The sequence below is a fragment of the Salvelinus fontinalis genome, unplaced genomic scaffold, assembly GCF_029448725.1.
Source record: "Salvelinus fontinalis isolate EN_2023a unplaced genomic scaffold, ASM2944872v1 scaffold_0135, whole genome shotgun sequence".
Classification (NCBI taxonomy): domain Eukaryota; kingdom Metazoa; phylum Chordata; class Actinopteri; order Salmoniformes; family Salmonidae; genus Salvelinus; species Salvelinus fontinalis.
The window spans coordinates 338526-363507 of NW_026600344.1; the positions used below are offsets into that span (position 1 = coordinate 338526).

General features: G+C 45.7%; 1 protein-coding gene across 1 annotated transcript in view; it reads right to left on the bottom strand.

Annotated features, from left to right (window-relative positions):
• Positions 1-15012: 15012 nt before the first annotated feature.
• Positions 15013-24982, bottom strand: part of LOC129843433 (dorsal-ventral patterning tolloid-like protein 1) — a gene marked incomplete at its 5' end in the record, with an annotated part of 14540 nt that continues 4570 nt past the window's right edge. Inside the window, 3 exons of the mRNA XM_055912146.1 lie at positions 15013-18331; positions 19824-19993; positions 21307-21387. Coding sequence (XP_055768121.1) covers positions 18197-18331; positions 19824-19993; positions 21307-21387 — 386 coding nt within the window. The remainder of the gene's footprint in view (positions 18332-19823; positions 19994-21306; positions 21388-24982) is intronic.

Consider the following 24982-nt stretch of genomic DNA (forward strand, 5'->3'; position numbering starts at 1 on the left):
AGTCACATACCTCTTTACCTCCACAGACAGTCACATACCTCTATACCTCCACCTACAGTCACATACCTCTTTACCTCCACCTACAGTCACATACCTCTATACCTCCACCTACAGTCACATACCTCTTTACCTCCACCGACAGTCACATGCCTCTATACCTCCACCTAAAGTCACATACCTCTTTACCTCCACCTACAGTCACATACCTCTTTACCTCCACTTACAGTCACATACCTCTTTACCTCCACCTACAGTCCCATACCTCTTTACCTCCACCTACAGTCCCACACCTCTTTACCTCCACCTACAGTCACATACCTCTTTCACTCCACCTACAGTCACGTACCTCTTTACCTCCACCTACAGTCCCATACCTCTTTACCTCCACCTACAGTCCCATACCTCTATACCTCCACCTACAGTCACATACCTCTATACCTCCACCTACAGTCCCATACCTCTTTACCTCCACCTACAGTCCCATACCTCTTTACCTCCACCTACAGTCCCATACCTCTATACCTCCACCTACAGTCACGTACCTCTTTACCTCCACCTACAGTCCCATACCTCTTTACCTCCACCTACAGTCCCATACCTCTATACCTCCACCTACAGTCACATACCTCTATACCTCCACCTACAGTCCCATACCTCTTTACCTCCACCTACAGTCACATACCTCTTTACCTCCACCTACAGTCACATACCTCTTTACCTCCACCTACAGTCACATACCTATTTACCTCCACCTACAGTCACATACCTCTTTACCTACACCTACAGGCACATACCTCTTTACCTCCACCTACAGTCCCGTACCTCTTTACCTCCACCTACAGTCACATACCTCTTTACCTCCACCTACAGTCCCATACCTCTTTACCTTCACCTACAGTCCCGTACCTCTTTAACTCCACCTACAGTCCCGTACCTCTTTAACTCCACCTACAGTCCCATACCTCTTTACCTTCACCTACAGTCCCTTACCTCTTTACCTCCACCTACAGTCCCATACCTCTTTACCTCCACCTACAGTCACATACCTCTTTACCTCCACCTACAGTCACATACCTCTTTATCTCCACCTACAGTCCCATACCTCTTTACCTCCACCTACAGTCACATACCTCTTTACCTCCACCTACAGTCACATACCTCTTTACCTCCGCCTACAGTCCCATACCTCTATACCTCCACCTACAGTCCCATACCTCTTTACCTCCACCGACAGTCACATACCTCTATACCTCCACCTACAGTCACATACCTCTTTACCTCCACCTACAGTCCCATACCTCTTTACCTCCACCTACAGTCCCGTACCTCTTTACCTTCACCTACAGTCCCGTACCTCTTTACCTCCACCTACAGTTACATACCTCTTTACCTTCACCTACAGTCCCTTACCTCTTTACCTCCACCTACAGTCCCATACCTCTTTACCTCCACCTACAGTCACATACCTCTTTACCTCCACCTACAGTCACATACCTATTTATCTCCACCTACAGTCCCATACTTCTTTACCTCCACCTACAGTCCCATACCTCTTTACCTCCACCTACAGTCCCATACCTCTTTACCTCCACCTACAGTCCCATACCTCTTTACCTCCCCCTACAGTCCCATACCTCTTTACCTCCACCTACAGTCCCATACCTCTTTACCGTCACCTACAGTCCCATACCTCTTTACCGTCACCTACAGTCCCATACCTCTTTACCTCCACCAACAGTCCCATACCTCTTTACCTCCACCTACAGTCCCATACCTCTTTACCTCCACCTACAGTCCCATACCTCTCTACCTCCACCTACAGTCCCATACCTCTTTACCTTCACCTACAGTCCCGTACCTCTTTAACTCCACCTACAGTCCCGTACCTCTTTACCTCCACCTACAGTCCCTTACCTCTTTACCTCCACCTACAGTCACATACCTCTTTACCTCCACCTACAGTCACATACCTCTTTACCTCAACCTACAGTCACATACCTCTTTATCTCCACCTACAGTCCCATACCTCTTTACCTCCACCTACAGTCCCATACCTCTATACCTCCACCTACAGTCCAATACCTCTTTACCTCCACCTACAGTCCCATACCTCTTTACCTCCCCCTACAGTCCCATACCTCTTTACCTCCCCCTACAGTCCCATACCTCTTTACCTCCACCTACAGTCCCATACCTCTTTACCGTCACCTACAATCCCATACCTCTTTACCGTCACCTACAGTCCCATACCTCTTTACCTCCACCTACAGTCCCATACCTCTTTACCTCCACCTACAGTCCCATACCTCTCTACCTCCACCTACAGTCCCATACCTCTTTACCTCCACCTACAGTCCCATACCTCTTTACCTCCACCTACAGTCCCGTACCTCTTTACCTTCACCTACAGTCCCGTACCTCATTAACTCCACCTACAGTCCCGTACCTCTTTACCTCCACCTACAGTTACATACCTCTTTACCTTCACCTACAGTCCCTTACCTCTTTACCTCCACCTACAGTCCCATACCTCTTTACCTCCACCTACAGTCACATACCTCTTTACCTCCACCTACAGTCCCATACCTCTTTACCTCCACCTACAGTCCCATACCTCTTTACCTCCCCCTACAGTCCCATACCTCTTTACCTCCACCTACAGTCCCATACCTCTTTACCGTCACCTACAGTCCCATACCTCTTTACCTCCACCTACAGTCCCATACCTCTATACCTCCACCTACAGTCCCATACCTCTTTACCTCCACCTACAGTCCCATACCTCTTTACCTCCACCTACAGTCACATACCTCTTTACCTCCACCTACAGTCCCATACCTCTTTACCTCCACCTACAGTCCCATACCTCTTTACCTCCCCCTACAGTCCCATACCTCTTTACCTCCACCTACAGTCCCATACCTCTTTACCGTCACCTACAGTCCCATACCTCTTTACCTCCACCTACAGTCCCATACCTCTTTACCTCCACCTACAGTCCCATACCTCTTTACCTCCACCTACAGTCCCATACCTCTCTACCTCCACCTACAGTCCCATACCTCTTTACCTCCACCTACAGTCCCATACCTCTTTACCTCCACCTACAGTCCCATACCTCTTTACCTCCACCTACAGTCCCATACCTCTTTACCTCCACCTACATTCACATACCTCTTTACCTCCACCTACAGTCCCATACCTCTATACCTCCACCTACAGTCACATACCTCTTTACCTCCACCTACAGTCCCATACCTCTTTACCTCCACCTACAGTCCCATACCTCTTTACCTCCACCTACAGTCACATACCTCTTTACCTCCACCTACAGTCCCATACCTCTTTACCTCCACCTACAGTCACATAGCTCTATACCTCCACCTACAGTCACATACCTCTTTACCTCCACCTACAGTCACATACCTCTTTACCTCCACCTACAGTCCCATACCTCTTTACCTCCACCTACAGTCCCATACCTCTTTACCTCCACCTACAGTCCCATACCTCTCTACCTCCACCTACAGTCCCATACCTCTTTACCTCCACCTACAGTCACATACCTCTTTACCTCCACCTACAGTCACATACCTCTTTACCTCCACCTACAGTCCCATACCTCTTTACCTCCACCTACAGTCCCACACCTCTTTACCTCCACCTAAAGTCCCATACCTCTTTACCTCCACCTACAGTCACATACCTCATTACCTCCACCTACAGTCCCATACCTCTTTACCTCCACCTACAGTCACATACCTCATTACCTCCACCTACAGTCCCATACCTCTTTACCTCCACCTACAGTCACATACCTCTTTACCTCTTTACCTCCACCTACAGTCACTTACCTCTTTACCTCCACCTACAGTCACATACCTCTTTACCTCCACCTACAGTCACATACCTCTATACCTCCACCTCCACCTGCAGTCACATACCTCTTTACCTCCACCTACAGTCACATACCTCTATACCTCCACCTACAGTCACATACCTCTATACCTCCACCTACAGTCACATACCTCTTTACCTCCACCTACAGTCCCATACCTCTATACCTCCACCTACAGTCACATACCTCTTTACCTCCACCTACAGTCACCTCTTTACCTCCACCTACAGTCACATACCTCTATACCTCCACCTCCACCTGCAGTCACATACCTCTTTACCTCCACCTACAGTCACATACCTCTATACCTCCACCTACAGTCCCATACCTCTTTACCTCCACCTACAGTCCCATACCTCTTTACCTCCACCTACAGTCACATACCTCTTTACCTCCACCTACAGTCCCATACCTCTTTACCTCCACCTACAGTCCCATACCTCTTTACCTCCACCTACAGTCCCATACCTCTTTACCTCCACCTACAGTCACATACCTCTTTACCTCCACCTACAGTCCCATACCTCTATACCTCCACCTACAGTCACATACCTCTTTACCTCCACCTACAGTCCCATACCTCTTTACCTCCACCTACAGTCCCATACCTCTTTACCTCCACCTACAGTCACATACCTCTTTACCTCCACCTACAGTCCCATACCTCTTTACCTCCACCTACAGTCCCATACCTCTATACCTCCACCTACAGTCCCATACCTCTATACCTCCACCTACAGTCCCATACCTCTTTACCTCCAACTATAGTCCCATACCTCTTTACCTCCACCTACAGTCCCATACCTCTATACCTCCACCTACAGTCACATACCTCTATACCTCCACCTACAGTCACATACCTCTTTACCTCCACCTACAGTCACATACCTCTTTACCTCCATCTACAGTCACATACCTCTTTACCTCCACCTACAGTCCCATACCTCTTTACCTCCACCTACAGTCCCATACCTCTTTACCTCCACCTACAGTCCCATACCTCTTTACCTCCACCTACAGTCCCATACCTCTTTACCTCCACCTACAGTCACATACCTCTTTACCTCCACCGACAGTCCCATACCTCTATACCTCCACCTACAGTCACACACCTATTTCACTCCACCTACAGTCCCGTACCTCTTTACCTCCACCTACAGTCACATACCTCATTACCTCCACCTACAGTCCCATACCTCTTTACCTCCACCTACAGTCCCATACCTCTTTACCTCCACCTACAGTCACATACCTCTATACCTCCACCTACAGTCACATACCTCTTTACCTCCACCTACAGTCACATACCTCTTTACCTCCACCTACAGTCACATACCTCTATACCTCCACCTACAGTCACATACCTCTTTACCTCCACCTACAGTCACATACCTCTATACCTCCACCTACAGTCACATACCTCTTTACCTTCACCTACAGTCACATACCTCTATACCTCCACCTACAGTCACATACCTCTTTACCTCCACCTACAGTCACATACCTCTTTACCTCCACCTACAGTCCCATACCTCTTTACCTCCACCTACAGTCCCATACCTCTATACCTCCACCTACAGTCCCATACCTCTATACCTCCACCTACAGTCCCATACCTCTATACCTCCACCTACAGTCCCATACCTCTATACCTCCACCTACAGTCCCGTACCTCTATACCTCCACCTACAGTCACATACCTCCACCTACAGTCCCATACCTCTTTACCTCCACCTACAGTCCCATACCTCTTTACCTCCACCCACAGTCACATACCTCGTTACCTCCACCTACAGTCCCATACCTCTATACCTCCACCTACAGTCCCATACCTCTTTACCTCCACCTACAGTCACGTACCTCTTTACCTCTTTACCTCCACCTACAGTCACATACCTCTATACCTCCACCTAGAGTCCCATACCTCTTTACCTCCACCTACAGTCCCATACCTCTTTACCTCCACCTACAGTCCCATACATCTTTACCTCCACCTACAGTCCCATACCTCTTTACCTCCACCTACAGTCCCATACCTCTTTACCTCCACCTACAGTCCCGTACCTCTTTACCGTCACCTACAGTCCCGTACCTCTTTACCTCCACCTACAGTCCTGTACCTCTTTACCTCCACCTACAGTCACATACCTCTTTACCTCCACCTACAGTCCCATACCTCTATACCTCCACCTACAGTCACATACCTCTTTACCTCCACCTACAGTCCCATACCTCTTTACCTCCACCTACAGTCACATACCTCTTTACCTCCACCTACAGTCCCATACCTCTTTACCTCCACCTACAGTCCCATACCTCTTTACCTCCACCTACAGTCCCATACCTCTTTACCTCCACCTACAGTCCCATACCTCTATACCTCCACCTACAGTCACATACCTCTTTACCTCCACCTACAGTCCCATACCTCTATACCTCCACCTACAGTCCCATACCTCTTTACCTCCACCTACAGTCACATACCTCTATACCTCCACCTACAGTCACATACCTCTTTACCTCCACCTACAGTCACATACCTCTTTACCTCCACCTACAGTCACATACCTCTTTACCTCCACCTACAGTCACATACCTCTATACCTCCACCTACAGTCATATACCTCTTTACCTCCACCTACAGTCCCATACCGCTTTACCTCCACCTACAGTCCCATACCTCTATACCTCCACCTACAGTCCCATACCTCTTTACCTCCACCTACAGTCCCATACCTCTTTACCTCCACCTACAGTCCCATACCTCTTTACCTCCACCCACAGTCACATACCTCGTTACCTCCACCTACAGTCCCATACCTCTATACCTCCACCTACAGTCCCATACCTCTTTACCTCCACCTACAGTCACGTACCTCTTTACCTCTTTACCTCCACATACAGTCACATACCTCTATACCTCCACCTACAGTCCCATACCTCTTTACCTCCACCTACAGTCCCATACCTCTTTACCTCCACCTACAGTCCCATACATCTTTACCTCCACCTACAGTCCCATACCTCTTTACCTCCACCTACAGTCCCATACCTCTTTACCTCCACCTACAGTCCCATACCTCTTTACCTCCACCTACAGTCCTGTACCTCTTTACCTCCACCTACAGTCACATACCTCTTTACCTCCACCTACAGTCCCATACCTCTATACCTCCACCTACAGTCCCATACCTCTTTACCTCCACCTACAGTCCCATACCTCTTTACCGTCACCTACAGTCCCATACCTCTTTACCTCCACCTACAGTCCTGTACCTCTTTACCTCCACCTACAGTCACATACCTCTTTACCTCCACCTACAGTCCCATACCTCTTTACCTCCACCTACAGTCACATACCTCTATACCTCCACCTACAGTCACATACCTCTTTACCTCCACCTACAGTCACATACCTCTATACCTCCACCTACAGTCACATACCTCTTTACCTCCACCTACAGTCACATACCTCTATACCTCCACCTACAGTCATATACCTCTATACCTCCACCTACAGTCACATACCTCTTTACCTCCACCTACAGTCCATACCTCTTCCACTCCACCTACAGTCCCATACCTCTTCCACTCCACCTACAGTCCATACCTCTTCCACTCCACCTACAGTCCCGTACCTCTTTACCTCCACCTACAGTCCCATACCTCTTCCACTCCACCTACAGTCCCATACCTCTTCCACTCCACCTACAGTCCCGTACCTCTTTACCTCCACCTACAGTCCCATACCTCTTTACCTCCACCTACAGTCACATACCTCCACCTACAGTCACATACCTCTTTACCTCCACCTACAGTCACATACCTCTTTACCTCCACCTACAGTCCCATACCACTTTACCTCCACCTACAGTCACATACCTCTATACCTCCACCTACAGTCCCATACCTCTTTACCTCCACCTACAGTCACATACCTCTTTACCTCCACCTACAGTCCCATACCTCTTTACCACCACCTACAGTCCCATACCTCTTTACCTCCACCTAGTCACATACCTCTTTACCTCCACCTACAGTCACATACCTCTTTACCTCCACCTACAGTCCCATACCTCTATACCTCCACCTACAGTCCCATACCTCTATACCTCCACGTCACATACCTCTTTCACTCCACCTACAGTCACGTACCTCTTTACCTCCACCTACAGTCCCATACCTCTATACCTCCACCTACAGTCACATACCTCTATACCTCCACCTACAGTCACATACCTCTTTACCTCCACCTACAGTCACATACCTCTTTACCTCCACCTACAGTCCCATACCTCTTTACCTCCACCTACAGTCACATACCTCTTTACCTCCACCTACAGTCACATACCTCTTTACCTCCACCTACAGTCACATACCTCTATACCTCCACCTACAGTCACATACCTCTTTACCTCCACCTACAATCCCATACCTCTTTACCTCCACCTACAGTCCCATACCTCTATACCTCCACCTACAATCCCGTACCTCTTTACCTCCACCTACAGTCCATACCTCTTCCACTCCACCTACAGTCCCATACCTCTTCCACTCCACCTACAGTCCATACCTCTTCCACTCCACCTACAGTCCCATACCTCTTCCACTCCACCTACAGTCCCGTACCTCTTTACCTCCACCTACAGTCCCATACCTCTTTACCTCCACCTACAGTCACATACCTCCACCTACAGTCACATACCTCTTTACCTCCACCTACAGTCACATACCTCTTTACCTCCACCTACAGTCCCATACCACTTTACCTCCACCTACAGTCACATACCTCTATACCTCCACCTACAGTCCCATACCTCTATACCTCAACCTACAGTCCCATACCTCTTTACCTCCACCTATAGTCCCATACCTCTTTACCTCCACCTACAGTCCCATACCTCTATACCTCCACCTACAGTCCCATACCTCTTTACCTCCACCTACAGTCCCATACCTCTATACCTCCACGTCACATACCTCTTTCACTCCACCTACAGTCACGTACCTCTTTACCTCCACCTACAGTCCCATACCTCTTTACCTCCACCTACAGTCCCGTACCTCTATACCTCCACCTACAGTCACATACCTCTTTACCTCCACCTACAGTCCCATACCTCTTTACCTCCAACTACAGTCCCATACCTCTTTACCTCCACCTACAGTCCCGTACCTCTTTAACTCCACCTACAGTCCCGTACCTCTATACCTCCACCTACAGTCCCTTACCTCTTTACCTCCACCTACAGTCCCATACCTCTTTACCTCCACCTACAGTCACATACCTCTTTACCTCCACCTACAGTCACATACCTCTTTACCTCCACCTACAGTCACATACCTCTAAATCTCCACCTACAGTCCCATACCTCTTTACCTCCACCTACAGTCCCATACCTCTATACCTCCACCTACAGTCCCATACCTCTTTACCTCCACCTACAGTCCCATACCTCTTTACCTCCCCCTACAGTCCCATACCTCTTTACCTCCACCTACAGTCCCATACCTCTTTACCGTCACCTACAGTCCCATACCTCTTTACCTCCACCTACAGTCACATACCTCTTTACCTCCACCTACAGTCCCATACCTCTTTACCTCCACCTACAGTCACATACCTCTTTACCTCCACCTACAGTCACATACCTCTTTACCTCCACCTACAGTCACATACCTCTTTACCTCCACCTACAGTCACAAACCTCTTTACCTCCACCTACAGTCCCATACCTCTTTACCTCCACCTGCAGTCCCATACCTCTTTACCTCCACCTACAGTCCCAAACCTCTTTACCTCCATCTACAGTCTACAGTCACATACCTCTTTACCTCCACCTACAGTCCCATACCTCTATAACTCCACCTACAGTCCCGTACCTCTATACCTCCACCTACAGTCACGTACCTCTTTACCCCCACCTACAGTCCCATACCTCTATACCTCCACCTACAGTCACATACCTCTTTACCTCCACCTACAGTCCCATACCTCTTTACCTCCACCTACAGTCCCATACCTCTTTACCTCCACCTACAGTCCCATACCTCTTTACCTCCACCTACAGTCACATACCTCTTTACCTCCACCTACAGTCCCATACCTCTTTACCTCCACCTACAGTCCCATACCTCTTTACCTCCACCTACAGTCACATACCTCTTTACCTCCACCTACAGTCCCATACCTCTTTACCTCCACCTACAGTCACATACCTCTTTACCTCCACCTACAGTCCCGTAGCTCTTTCACTCCACCAACAGTCACATACCTCTTTACCTCCACCTACAGTCACATACCTCTTTACCTCCACATAGTCCATCTGTAAATAGCCCACCCTGTCATGCTGCTTGAATGAACAGAATAAGACTATATTGTCACGCCCTGGCCATAAAGAGGCTTTTATTTTGGTTAGGCCAGGGTGTGACTAGGGTGGGCATTCTAGTTTCTTTATTTCTATATTTTTTTATTTCTATGTTTTGGCCGGGTGTGGTTCTCAATCAGGGACAGCTGTCTATCCTTGTCTCTGATTGGGAATCATACTTAGGCAGCCTTTTTTCCTTTGGTGTTTGTGGGTAGTTGTCTTTGGCCCAAGTTAAGCTTCACGTCGTTTTCTTGTTTTGTTGTTTTGTTGGTGACATTAATTTCAAATAAAAATAAATGTACACTTACGCTGCACCTTGGCCTTCTTCCGACGACGAAGGCGATGACGTCATTTAGCGACTTCTAGGACAGCCAATAGCTACTTTTCTTACTGAGGAGTTGGCAACACTGCTAACTTTAAACATCAGCTATCTGAGCAGCTAACCGATTGCTGCAGCTGTTACATAGCCCATCTGTAAATAGCCCACCCAATCTACCTACCTCATCCCCATGTTGTTTTTATTTACTTTCTGCTATTTTGCACACCAGTATTTCTATAATGACATCACAATACCCCATAATGACATCACAATACCCCCCACACCAGTATTTCTATAATGACATCACAATACCCCATAATGACATCACAATACCCCCCACACCAGTATTTCTATAATGACATCACAATACCCCATAATGACATCACAATACCCCCCACACCAGTATTTCTACTTGCACATCATCATCTGCTCATCTATCACTCCAGTGTTAATTTGCTAAATTGTAATTACTTCGCTACTATGGTCTATTTACTGCCTTACCTCCTCACGACATTTGCACACACTGTATATAGACTTACATTTTCTTCTATTGTGTTATTGACTGTACTCTTGTTTATTCCATGTAACTCTGTGTTGTTGTTTCTGTCGCACTACTTTGCTTTATCTTGGCCAGGTCGCAGTTGTAAATGAGAACTTGTTCTCAACTGGCCTACCTGGTTAAATAAAGGTGAAATAAATAAATAAATTAAAAATCCCAGGTTTAGCTAAATGCTTATGTTCCTACATCCAACAGTGACACCTAACAATACAAAACAATACACACAAATCCCCCATATTAAAAAGAAAGGAATTAAGAAATATCAGAACGAACAATGTCAGAGTCCGGATTATAAATATACAGTGTCATTCGGTAAGTATTCAGACCCCTTGACTTATTCCACATTTTAAGACCTTTCAGCGTTATTCTAAAATGGATTAAAATATATTTTCTTCATCATCAATCTACACATAATACCCCATAATGACATCATAATACCCCATAATGACATCATAATACCCCATAATGACATCACATTACCCCAGAATGACATCACAATACCCCATAATGACATCACAATACCCCATAATGACATCACAATACCCCAGAATGACAAAGTGAAAACAGGTTGTTAGAAATGTTTACAAATTTATACAAAATAAAACAGAAATACCTTATTTACATAAGTATTCAGACCCTTTGCTGTGAGACTCGAAGTTGAGCTCAGGTGCATTCTGTTTCCGTTGATCATCCTTGAGATGTTTCTACTACTTGATTGGAGTCCACCTGTGGTAAATTCAATTGATTGGACATGATTTGGAAAAAGGCACACACTTGTCTATATAAGGTCCCACAGTTGACAGTGCACGTCAGAGCAAAAACCAAGCCATGAGGTCAAAGGAACTGTCTGTAGAGCTCAGAGACAGGATTGTGTCGTGGCACAGATCTGGGGAAGGGTACCAAAACATTTCTGCTGTATTGAAGGTCCCCAAGAACACAGTGGCCTCCATGATTCTTGAATAGAAGAAGTGGACCTGAGCCAAACTGAGCAATCAGGGGAGAAGGGTTTTGGTCAGGAAGGTGAAGGTCAGTCAACGTGGAATATTTAGAGAACTTTTAACGTTTCTTCAAGGGCAATCGCAAAAACCATCAAGCGCAACGATGGAACTGGCTCTCATGAGGACCGCCTCAGGAATGGAAGACCCAGAGTTACCTCTACTGCAGAGGATAAGTTAATTAGTTACCAGCCTCAGGAAAGGAAGACCCAGAGTTACCTCTGCTGCAGAGAATAAGTTCATTAGATTTAACTGCACCTCAGAATGGAATGGAAGACCCAGAGTTACCTCTGCTGCAGAGGATAAGTTCATTAGTTACCAGCCTCAGAATGGAAAGGAAGACCCAGAGTTACCTCTGCTGCAGAGAATAAGTTCATTAGATTTAACTGCACCTCAGAATGGAAAGGAAGACCCAGAGTTACCTCTGCTGCAGAGAATAAGTTCATTAGATTTAACTGCACCTCAGAATGGAAAGGAAGACCCAGAGTTACCTCTGCTGCAGAGGATAAGTTCATTAGATTTAACTGCACCTCAGAATGGAAAGGAAGACCCAGAGTTACCTCTGCTGCAGAGGATAAGTTCATTAGATTTAACTGCACCTCAGAATGGAAAGGAAGACCCAGAGTTACCTCTGCTGCAGAGGATAAGTTCATTAGATTTAACTGCACCTCAGAATGGAAAGGAAGACCCAGAGTTACCTCTGCTGCAGAGGATAAGTTCATTAGATTTAACTGCACCTCAGAATGGAAAGGAAGACCCAGAGTTACCTCTGCTGCAGAGGATAAGTTCATTAGATTTAACTGCACCTCAGAATGGAAAGGAAGACCCAGAGTTACCTCTGCTGCAGAGAATAAGTTCATTAGATTTAACTGCACCTCAGAATGGAATGGAAGAGCCAGAGTTACCTCTGCTGCAGAGAATAAGTTCATTAGATTTAACTGCACCTCAGAATGGAAAGGAAGACCCAGAGTTACCTCTGCTGCAGAGAATAAGTTCATTAGATTTAACTGCACCTCAGAATGGAATGGAAGAGCCAGAGTTACCTCTGCTGCAGAGAATAAGTTCATTAGATTTAACTGCACCTCAGAATGGAAAGGAAGACCCAGAGTTACCTCTGCTGCAGAGAATAAGTTCATTAGATTTAACTGCACCTCAGAATGGAATGGAAGAGCCAGAGTTACCTCTGCTGCAGAGAATAAGTTCATTAGATTTAACTGCACCTCAGAATGGAAAGGAAGACCCAGAGTTACCTCTGCTGCAGAGAATAAGTTCATTAGATTTAACTGCACCTCAGAATGGAATGGAAGAGCCAGAGTTACCTCTGCTGCAGAGAATAAGTTCATTAGATTTAACTGCACCTCAGATTGCAGCCGAAATAAATGCTTCACAGAGTTCAAGTAACAGACACATCTCAACATCAACTGTTCAGAGGAGATTGTGTGAATCAGGCCTTCATGGTTGAATTGCTGCAAAGAAACTTCTACTAAAGGACACCAATAAGAAGAAGAGACTTGCTTGGGCCAAGAAACACGAGCAATGGACATTAGACCGGTGGACATTAGACCGGTGGACATTAGACCGGTGGACATTAGACCGGTGGAAATCTGTCCTTTGGTATGCTTTGGTATGGTGAGTCCAAATTTGAGATTTTTTGTTCAAACCACCATGTTCCCACCGTGAAGCATGGAAAAAGAGGTGTTATGGTGTGGTGGTGCTTTGCTGGTGACACTGTCTGTGATTTATTTAGATTTCAAGGAGCAATAGATACGCCATCCCATCTGGTTTGCACGTAGTGGGACTATCATTTGTTTTTCAACAGGACAATGACTCAACACACCTCCAAGCTGTGTAAGGTCTATTTGACCAAGAAGGAGAGTGATGGAGTGCTGCATTTGATGACCTGGCCTCAGCAATTACCAGATCGCACCCCAATTTAGACGAGTTGGAACGCAGAGTGAAGAAAAAGCAGCCAACAAGTGCTCAGCATATGTGGAAACTTCTTCAAGACTGTTGGCAAAGCCATTCCAGGTGAAGCTGGTTGAGAGAATGCCAAGAGTGTGCAAAGCTGTCATCAAGGTAAAGATTGGCTGCTTTGAAGAATCTAAAATATTCTTTATTAATGTATTCATTTATTAATTAAAGTAAATAATGCCACTTTAAATAATGTTGACATATCTTGCATTACTCATCTCATATGTATATACTGTATTTTATACCATCTATTGCATCTTGCCTATGCCGCTCGGCCATCACTCATCCATATATCTATATGTACATATTCTCATTCACCCCTTTAGATTTGTGTGTAAAAGGTAGTTGTTGGGGAATTGGTAGATTACTCGTTAGATATTACTGCACTGTCGGAACTAGAAGCACAAGCATTTCACTACACTCTCATTATCTCATCATCTCTTGTGTCTGTGTATAAGGTAGTAGTTGTGGAATTGTCAGGTTAGATTACTTGTTGGTTATTACTGCATTGTCAGAACTAGAAGCACAAGCATTTTGCTTTAACATCTGCTAACCATGTGTATGTGACAAATAAATGTGACAAATAAAATATGATTTGAAATATGTGTTATTTCATAGTTTTGAAATAAAATATATTTTGTTTTGGTTACAACATGATTCCATATGTGTTATTTCATAGTTTTGATGTCTTCACTATTATTCTACAATGTAGAAAATAGTACAAATAAAGAAAACCCCTGCTCTACAATGTAGAAAATAATAAAAATATAGAAAAATCCTGGAATGAGTAGGTGTGTCTAAACTTTTGACTGTACACACACACACACACACACACACACACTGATCATTACATCATGACCGTATCATTCAGTGGTCATTTAAAACACGAACCAGAGTTTTCTTTTACATGTGTGTAGTTTTAATGACTCAGCATAGAGAGGAAGCCATTTTTGTTCCATAGAACTACAAACACGGAGGATATATGATATAACAGAACTACAAACATGGAGGAGAGAAGTCAAGACAGATCCTACAGAGGGACAGGATCACCAGGAGCTTGGCACATACATAACATGAGACACCTCGTTACACACACACACACACACACACACACACACACACACACACACACACACACACACACACACACACACACACACACACACACACACACACACACACACACACACACACACACACACACACAGACATACACACACACACACACACACAGACATACACACACACACACACACACACACACACACACACACACATACACACACACACACACACACACACACACACACACACACACCTGACCGGTTTCCTCTTTTGTCATATTTAACAATAATTCTTTCAAGTTCTGCAAAGTCATTGTCAAATCAAATTATTCAATAACAAACAAACAAATAACAACTAATGTTAGAGAGACTCAAGAACGTACATTTGGTTCTAAGGCAATATTAGTGCTGTCAAAACCCAACGTTGTCAGAACGTTTTCAGAAGAACGTTGTCAGAAAGACATTGTCTCTCAGTTTGCCTGAACGTTGTCAGAAAGACATTGTCTCTCAGTTTGCCTGAACGTTGTCAGCACGTTGTCAGCACGTTGTCAGGACATTGTCAGGACATTGTCAGGACATTGTCAGCACGTTGTCAGGACATTGTCAGCACGTTGTCAGGGCGTTGACAGGACGTTGTAAGCACGTTGTCAAACCTCAAAAAATTGTCAGAACGCTGTCAGCACCGTAAGTTGTCTGGCCGTTGTCTGAACGTCGTCTCTCGGTTTGTATGAGGTTTGTCTGAACGTTGTCAGAACGTTATCAGGATGTTGTCTCTCAGTTTGTATAATGTTGCCTCAGCGTTACCTCATGCTTCTCCCACCACTGTCAGTCAGTCAGCCAATCAGTCAGTCAGTCAGCCATTCAGTCAGTCAGCCAGTCAGTCAGCCAGTCAGCCAGTCCGTCCATCAGTGAATCATTTAGCCAGTCAGTCAGTCCATCAGTGAATCATTTAGCCAGTCAGTCAGTCAGTCAGTCAGCCAGTCCATCAGTGAATCATTTAGCCAGTCAGTCAGTCAGTCAGCTAGTCAGTCCATCAGTGAATCATTTAGCCTGTCAGTCAGGCTGTCAGTCCATCAGTGAATCATTTAGCCAGTCAGTCAGTCAGCCAGTCAGCCAGTCCATCAGTGAATCATTTAGCCAGTCAGTCAGTCAGTCAGCTAGTCAGTCCATCAGTGAATCATTTAGCCAGTCAGTCAGTCCATCAGTGAATCATTTAGCCAGTCAGTCAGTCAGCCAGTCAGTCAGTCCATCAGTGAATCATTTAGCCAGTCAGTCAGTCAGTCAGTCAGCCAGTCCATCAGTGAATCATTTAGCCAGTCAGTCAGTCAGTCAGCTAGTCAGTCCATCAGTGAATCATTTAGCCTGTCAGTCAGGCTGTCAGTCCATCAGTGAATCATTTAGCCAGTCAGTCAGTCAGCCAGTCAGTCAGTGAATCATTTAGCCAGTCAGTCAGCCAGTCAGCCAGTCCGTCCATCAGTAAATCATTTAGCCAGTCAGTCAGTCCATCAGTGAATAATTTAGCCAGTCAGTCAGTCAGTCAGTCAGCCAGTCCACCAGTGAATCATTTAGCCAGTCAGTCAGGCAGTCAGTCCATCAGTGAATTATTTAGCCAGTCAGTCAGTCAGTCAGTCAGCCAGTCAGTCCATCAGTGAATCATTTAGCCAGTCAGTCAGTCCATCAGTGAATCATTTAGCCAGTCAGCCAGTCAGTCCATCAGTGAATCATTTAGCCAGTCAGTCAGTCCATCAGTGAATCATTTAGCCAGTCAGCCAGTCAGTCCATCAGTGAATCATTTAGCCAGCCAGTCAGTCCATCAGTGAATCCTTTAGCCAGTAAAACAGTCAGCTTGCCAAACAGCCAGTAAAACAGTCAGCCAGCCAATCAGACAGTCAGTCAGCCAGTCAATCAGTCAACCAGCCAATCAGACAGTCAGTCAGTTAGCCATTAAAATAGTCAGCCAGTAACTCGGTCAAATAGTCAGCGAGTCAGTCAGCCAGCCAAACAGCCAGTCAGTTAGTTAGTCACTCCAATTCCAGTATTAAATCCTGTTCCTGTTCATACTCCAGTTTCAGAATTCAATCCAGTTTCAGTATTTAATCCAGTTCCCGTTGTTAAAGCAGGTCCATGAATCCTGTTTAAGTATTTAATCCAGTTTCAGTATTTAATCCAGTTCCCGTTGTTAAAGCAGTTCCATTAATCAAGTTTAAGTATTTAATCCTGTTTCAGTATTTAATCCTGTTTCAGTATTTAATCCAGTTTCAGTATTTAATCCAGTTTCAGTATTTAATCCAGTTTCAGTATTTAATCCAGTTTCAGTATTTAATCCAGCTTCAGTATTTAATCCAGTTACAGTATTTAATCCAGTTAAAGTATTTAATCCAGTTCCCGTTGTTAAAGCAGTTCCATTAATCCAGTTAAAGTATTTAATCCAGTTTCAGTATTTAATCCAGTTTACGTATTTAATCCAGTTCCCATTCTTAACGCAGTTCCATGAATCCTGTTTAAGTATTTAATCCAGTTTCAATATTTAATCCAGCTTCAGTATTTAATCCAGTTCTGTATTTAATCCAGTTCCCGTTGTTAAAGCAGTTCCATTAATCCAGTTTAAGTATTTAATCCTGTTTCAGTATTTAATCCTGTTTCAGTATTTAATCCAGTTCCCATTGTTAATGCAGTTCCATGAATCCTGTTCCAGTGCGAAGCTGTGATCCAGTCTCTCTTCACATGTCGTCCTCAGAGTTCTAGAAGCTCCCCTGTTAAGAGACGGACTGATCAGTCGTCCTCCTCTCTCCTCTGGTTCTCACCCACAATCACTCCTCTCCTCAAAACAGTGTGTGTGTGCGTGTGCGTATGTGTGTGTGTGTGTGTGTGTGTGTGTGTGTGTGTGTGTGTGTGTGTGTGTGTGTGTGTGTGTGTGTGTGTGTGTGCGTGTGCGTGTGTGTGGCGCCTGTCAGTCAGAGGAGAAAGGGGCATGTGGTTGTCTTGTCGGCACAGTGAGGCTAGGGGTCGGGGTTTTGTGACATCACTTCCTGGAGTGAAGGTTCTGCTGGAACTGGGTACTGGTGTAGCGGATGTGGAACCCCTTCTTACTGATGGTGTCGTCGCTATGGAAACGGATCAACACCGCGTCACCCGCAGAGTAGATCTCCTCTCTGGGCTAGGGAGGGAGGGATGGAGGGAGGGAGGGAGGGAGGGAGGGAGGGAGGGAGGGAGAGAGAGAGAGAGAGAGAGAGAGAGAGATGACAGAGAGATGGAGGGAGAGAGATGACAGAGAGAGGGATGACAGAGAGAGAGAAATTATTAGAGGGGGATCAGAGTGAGAGAGAGAGACAGAGAGAGAGACAGAGAGAGACAGAGAGAGAGATCAGAGAGAGAGAGAGAGACAGAGAGGTAGAGAGAGAGAGACAGAGAGAGACAGGTCCATATGTACATTGGCAATATGTACATTTTTACGTCATGCCAATAAAGCGAATTGAATTGAATTGAATTGACAGAGAGAGAGATCAGAGAGAGACAGAGAGAGAGATCAGAGAGGTAGAGAGAGAGACGGAGAGGTAATGTAGAGGTGAGAATATGAAGGATAGAGATAATAACAGTAGATGAATACATACAGTACAGTTTGACTTTTCATAAAGAATGAACTATTTCTTCTAAAATAAGTTGAAAATATTATCCACACATTATTGGATGTTCAACATTGCAACAAATACTGGTAACCGGAGCTAGTTCTCGGTTACCCTGCCTACGGCCAAGATAACTGACAACAAATACTGGTAACCGGAGCTAGTTCTCGGTTACCCTGCCTACGGCCAAGATAACTGACAACAAATACTGGTAACCGGAGCTAGTTCTTGGTTACCCTGCCTACGGCCAAGATAACTGACAACAAATACTGGTAACCGGAGCTAGTTCTCGGTTACCCTGCCTACGGCCAAGATAACTGACAACAAATACTGGTAACCGGAGCTAGTTCTCGGTTACCCTGCCTACGGCCAAGATAACTGACAACAAATACTGGTAACCGGAGCTAGTTCTTGGTTACCCTGCCTACGGCCAAGATAACTGACAACAAATACTGGTAACCGGAGCTAGTTCTCGGTTACCCTGCCTACGGCCAAGATAACTGACAACAAATACTGGTAACCGGAGCTAGTTCTTGGTTACCCTGCCTACGGCCAAGATAACTGACAACAAATACTGGTAACCGGAGCTAGTTCTCGGTTACCCTGCCTACGGCCAAGATAACTGACAACAAATACTGGTAACCGGAGCTAGTTCTCGGTTACCCTGCCTACGGCCAAGATAACTGACAACAAATACTGGTAACCGGAGCTAGTTCTCGGTTACCCTGCCTACGGCCAAGATAACTGACAACAAATACTGGTAACCGGAGCTAGTTCACGGTTACATAGGTTGGAACCAGATCTTTGACAATAGCATTCAGTGACACCTCCGCCCCATAGCATACAGTGACACCTCCGCCCCATAGCATACAGTGACACCTCCGCCCCATAGCATACAGTGACACCTCTGCCCCATAGCATACAGTGACACCTCCGCCCCATAGCATTCAGTGACACCTCCGCCCCATAGCATACAGTGACACCTCCGCCCCATAGCATTCAGTGACACCTCCGCCCCATCCTTACCCCAGAACCACAGAACCGTCCCAGTCTGCGTGAGTTAGAGTCATAACCATCATACAGCTCTATGTAGTCATATCCACAGTCCGCCTCCTCCTCCACCTCAAAGGTCGTAAAGGTCAACTCTATACCATAACCCTCCTCTGACGTCACCAACCACTCACAGTCTGTATGACCTGGAGAGAAGAGAAGAGAGGAGAGGAGTATACAGTAGAGTAGAGTACAGTAGAATAGTGTAGTGTAGAATAGAGTAGAGTAGAGTAGAATAGAACAGAGTAGAGTAGATTAGAGTAGAGTAGAATAAAATAAAGTAAAATAGAGTAGGATAGAGTAGAATATAACAGAGTAGAGTAGAATAGAGTAGAGTAGAATACAATAGAGTAGAATAGAGTAGAGTAGAATAGAATAAATAGAGTAGAATAGAGTAGAGTAGAGTAGAATATAACAGAGTAGAGTAGAATATAACAAAGTAGAGTAGAATAGAGTAGAGCAGAGTAGAATATAACAGAGTACAATAGAGTAGAGTAGAATACAATAGAGTAGAATAGAGTAGAGTAGAATAGAATAAATAGAGTAGAATAGAGTAAAATATAGTAGAGTAGAATAAATTAGAACAGAGTAGAGTAGAGTAGAATAGAGTAGAGTAGAACAGAGTAGAATAGAGTAGAGTAGAATACGGTAGAGTAGAATAGAGTAGAGTAGAATAGAGCACAATAGAGTACAATATAGTAGAATAGAGTAGAATAGAGCAGAGTATAGTAGAGTATAGTAGAATATAGTAAAATATAGTAAAATAGAGTAAAATAGAGTAGAACAGAATATATTAGAGTAGAATAGAGCAGAATAGAGTAGAAAATAATAGAGTAAAATAGAATAGAGTAGAATAGAAGATAGTCAAATAGAGTTGAATAGAATAGAGTAGAATAGAAGATAGTAAAATAGAGTAAAATAGAGTTGCATAGAGTAGAATAGAGTAGAGTAGAACAGAATAGAGTAGAGTAGAGTAGAGTAGAGTAGAGTAGAACAGAATAGAGTAGAATAGAGTAGAGTAGAACAGAATAGAGTAGAGTAGAGTAGAGTAGAGCAGTGTAGAATAGAGTAGAGTAGAGTAGAACAAGATAGAGTAGAATACATTAGAGTAGAATATAATAGAGTAGAGTACAATAGAATAGAGTAGAGTAAAATAGAGTAGAATATAGTAGAATAGAATAGTGTAGAGTAGAGAAGAAAAGAGATGAACAGGAAAAAAATAGATTGTGTAAATGTTCCTTTGGATTGACAGCTGTGACATCATACACACCATAACATTGACATCAACATCAGTATAGACAGATTGCAGTCGTCCTACAGAGGGTGTGTGTGTGTGTGTGTGTGTGTGTGTGTGTGTGTGTGTGTGTGTGTGTGTGTGTGTGTGTGTGTGTGTGTGTGTGTGTGTGTGTGTGTGTGTGTGTGTGTGTGTGTGTGTGTGTGTGTGTGTGTGTGTGTGTACCAGGATAGTTGTTATCTCCAAACTGGGAGTGTGAGTATAGGTTCTTCTGACGAGTGTCTGCCTTCAACCTCCCTCCACACTCTGGAAGAGGAGAGAGACAGACAGGGACATTTAGAGAGTGAAACTAACCTCCCTCCACACTCTGGAAGAGGAGAGAGACAGACAGGGACATTTAGAGAGTGAAACTAACCTCCCTCCACACTCTGGAAGAGGAGAGGGACAGACAGGGACATTTAGAGAGTGAAACTAACCTCCCTCCACACTCTGGAAGAGGAGAGAGACAGACAGGGACATTTAGAGAGTGAAACTAACCTCCCTCCACACTCTGGAAGAGGAGAGGGACAGACAGGGACATTTAGAGAGTGAAACTAACCTCCCTCCACACTCTGGAAGAGGAGAGAGACAGACAGGGACATTTAGAGAGTGAAACTAACCTCCCTCCACACTCTGGAAGAGGAGAGAGACAGGGACATTTAGAGAGTGAAACTAACCTCCCTCCACACTCTGGAAGAGGAGAGGGACAGACAGGGACATTTAGAGAGTGAAACTAACCTCCCTCCACACTCTGGAAGAGGAGAGGGACAGACAGGGACATTTAGAGAGTGAAACTAACCTCCCTCCACACTCTGGAAGAGGAGAGAGACAGACAGGGACATTTAGAGAGTGAAACTAACCTCCCTCCACACTCTGGAAGAGGAGAGGGACAGACAGGGACATTTAGAGAGTGAAACTAACCTCCCTCCACACTCTGGAAGAGGAGAGAGACAGACAGGGACATTTAGAGAGTGAAACTAACCTCCCTCCACACTCTGGAAGAGGAGAGGGACAGACAGGGACATTTAGAGAGTGAAACTAACCTCCCTCCACACTCTGGAAGAGGAGAGAGACAGACAGGGACATTTAGAGAGTGAAACTAACCTCCCTCCACACTCTGGAAGAGGAGAGAGACAGACAGGGACATTTAGAGAGTTAAACTAACCTCCCTCCACACTCTGGAAGAGGAGAGAGACAGACAGGGACATTTAGAGAGTGAAACTAACCTCCCTCCACACTCTGGAAGAGGAGAGAGACAGACAGGGACATTTAGAGAGTGAAACTAACCTCCCTCCACACTCTGGAAGAGGAGAGAGACAGACAGGGACATTTAGAGAGTGAAACTAACCTCCCTCCACACTCTGGAAGAGGAGAGGGACAGACAGGGACATTTAGAGAGTGAAACTAACCTCCCTCCACACTCTGGAAGAGGAGAGAGACAGACAGGGACATTTAGAGAGTGAAACTAACCTCCCTCCACACTCTGGAAGAGGAGAGAGACAGACAGGGACATTTAGAGAGTGAAACTAACCTCCCTCCACACTCTGGAAGAGGAGAGGGACAGACAGGGACATTTAGAGAGTGAAACTAACCTCCCTCCACACTCTGGAAGAGGAGAGGGACAGACAGGGACATTTAGAGAGTGAAACTAACTTCCCTCCACACTCTGGAAGAGGAGAGAGACAGACAGGGACATTTAGAGAGTGAAACTAACCTCCCTCCACACTCTGGAAGAGGAGAGAGACAGACAGGGACATTTAGAGAGTGAAACTAACCTCCCTCCACACTCTGGAAGAGGAGAGAGACAGACAGGGACATTTAGAGAGTGAAACTAACCTCCCTCCACACTCTGGAAGAGGAGAGAGACAGACAGGGACATTTAGAGAGTGAAACTAACCTCCCTCCACACTCTGGAAGAGGAGAGAGACAGACAGGGACATTTAGAGAGTGAAACTAACCTCCCTCCACACTCTGGAAGAGGAGAGGGACAGACAGGGACATTTAGAGAGTGAAACTAACCTCCCTCCACACTCTGGAAGAGGAGAGAGACAGACAGGGACATTTAGAGAGTGAAACTAACCTCCCTCCACACTCTGGAAGAGGAGAGAGACAGACAGGGACATTTAGAGAGTGAAACTAACCTCCCTCCACACTCTGGAAGAGGAGAGAGACAGACAGGGACATTTAGAGAGTGAAACTAACCTCCCTCCACACTCTGGAAGAGGAGAGAGACAGACAGGGACATTTAGAGAGTGAAACTAACCTCCCTCCACACTCTGGAAGAGGAGAGAGACAGACAGGGACATTTAGAGAGTGAAACTAACCTCCCTCCACACTCTGGAAGAGGAGAGAGACAGACAGGGACATTTAGAGAGTGAAACTAACCTCCCTCCACACTCTGGAAGAGGAGAGAGACAGACAGGGACATTTAGAGAGTGAAACTAACCTCCCTCCACACTCTGGAAGAGGAGAGAGACAGACAGGGACATTTAGAGAGTGAAACTAACCTCCCTCCACACTCTGGAAGAGGAGAGAGACAGACAGGGACATTTAGAGAGTGAAACTAACCTCCCTCCACACTCTGGAAGAGGAGAGAGACAGACAGGGACATTTAGAGAGTGAAACTAACCTCCCTCCACACTCTGGAAGAGGAGAGAGACAGACAGGGACATTTAGAGAGTGAAACTAACCTCCCTCCACACTCTGGAAGAGGAGAGAGACAGACAGGGACATTTAGAGAGTGAAACTAACCTCCCTCCACACTCTGGAAGAGGAGAGAGACAGACAGGGACATTTAGAGAGTGAAACTAACCTCCCTCCACACTCTGGAAGAGGAGAGAGACAGACAGGGACATTTAGAGAGTGAAACTAACCTCCCTCCACACTCTGGAAGAGGAGAGAGACAGACAGGGACATTTAGAGAGTGAAACTAACCTCCCTCCACACTCTGGAAGAGGAGAGAGACAGACAGGGACATTTAGAGAGTGAAACTAACCTCCCTCCACACTCTGGAAGAGGAGAGAGACAGACAGGGACATTTAGAGAGTGAAACTAACCTCCCTCCACACTCTGGAAGAGGAGAGAGACAGACAGGGACATTTAGAGAGTGAAACTAACCTCCCTCCACACTCTGGAAGAGGAGAGAGACAGACAGGGACATTTAGAGAGTGAAACTAACCTCCCTCCACACTCTGGAAGAGGAGAGAGACAGACAGGGACATTTAGAGAGTGAAACTAACCTCCCTCCACACTCTGGAAGAGGAGAGAGACAGACAGGGACATTTAGAGAGTGAAACTAACCTCCCTCCACACTCTGGAAGAGGAGAGAGACAGACAGGGACATTTAGAGAGTGAAACTAACCTCCCTCCACACTCTGGAAGAGGAGAGAGACAGACAGGGACATTTAGAGAGTGAAACTAACCTCCCTCCACACTCTGGAAGAGGAGAGAGACAGACAGGGACATTTAGAGAGTGAAACTAACCTCCCTCCACACTCTGGAAGAGGAGAGAGACAGACAGGGACATTTAGAGAGTGAAACTAACCTCCCTCCACACTCTGGAAGAGGAGAGAGACAGACAGGGACATTTAGAGAGTGAAACTAACCTCCCTCCACACTCTGAAGAGGAGAGAGACAGACAGGGACATTTAGAGAGTGAAACTAACCTCCCTCCACACTCTGGAAGAGGAGAGAGACAGACAGGACATTAGAGAGTGAAACTAACCTCCCTCCACACTCTGGAAGAGGAGAGAGACAGACAGGGACATTTAGAGAGTGAACTAACCTCCCTCCACACTCTGGAAGAGGAGAGAGACAGACAGGGACATTTAGAGAGTGAAACTAACCTCCCTCCACACTCTGG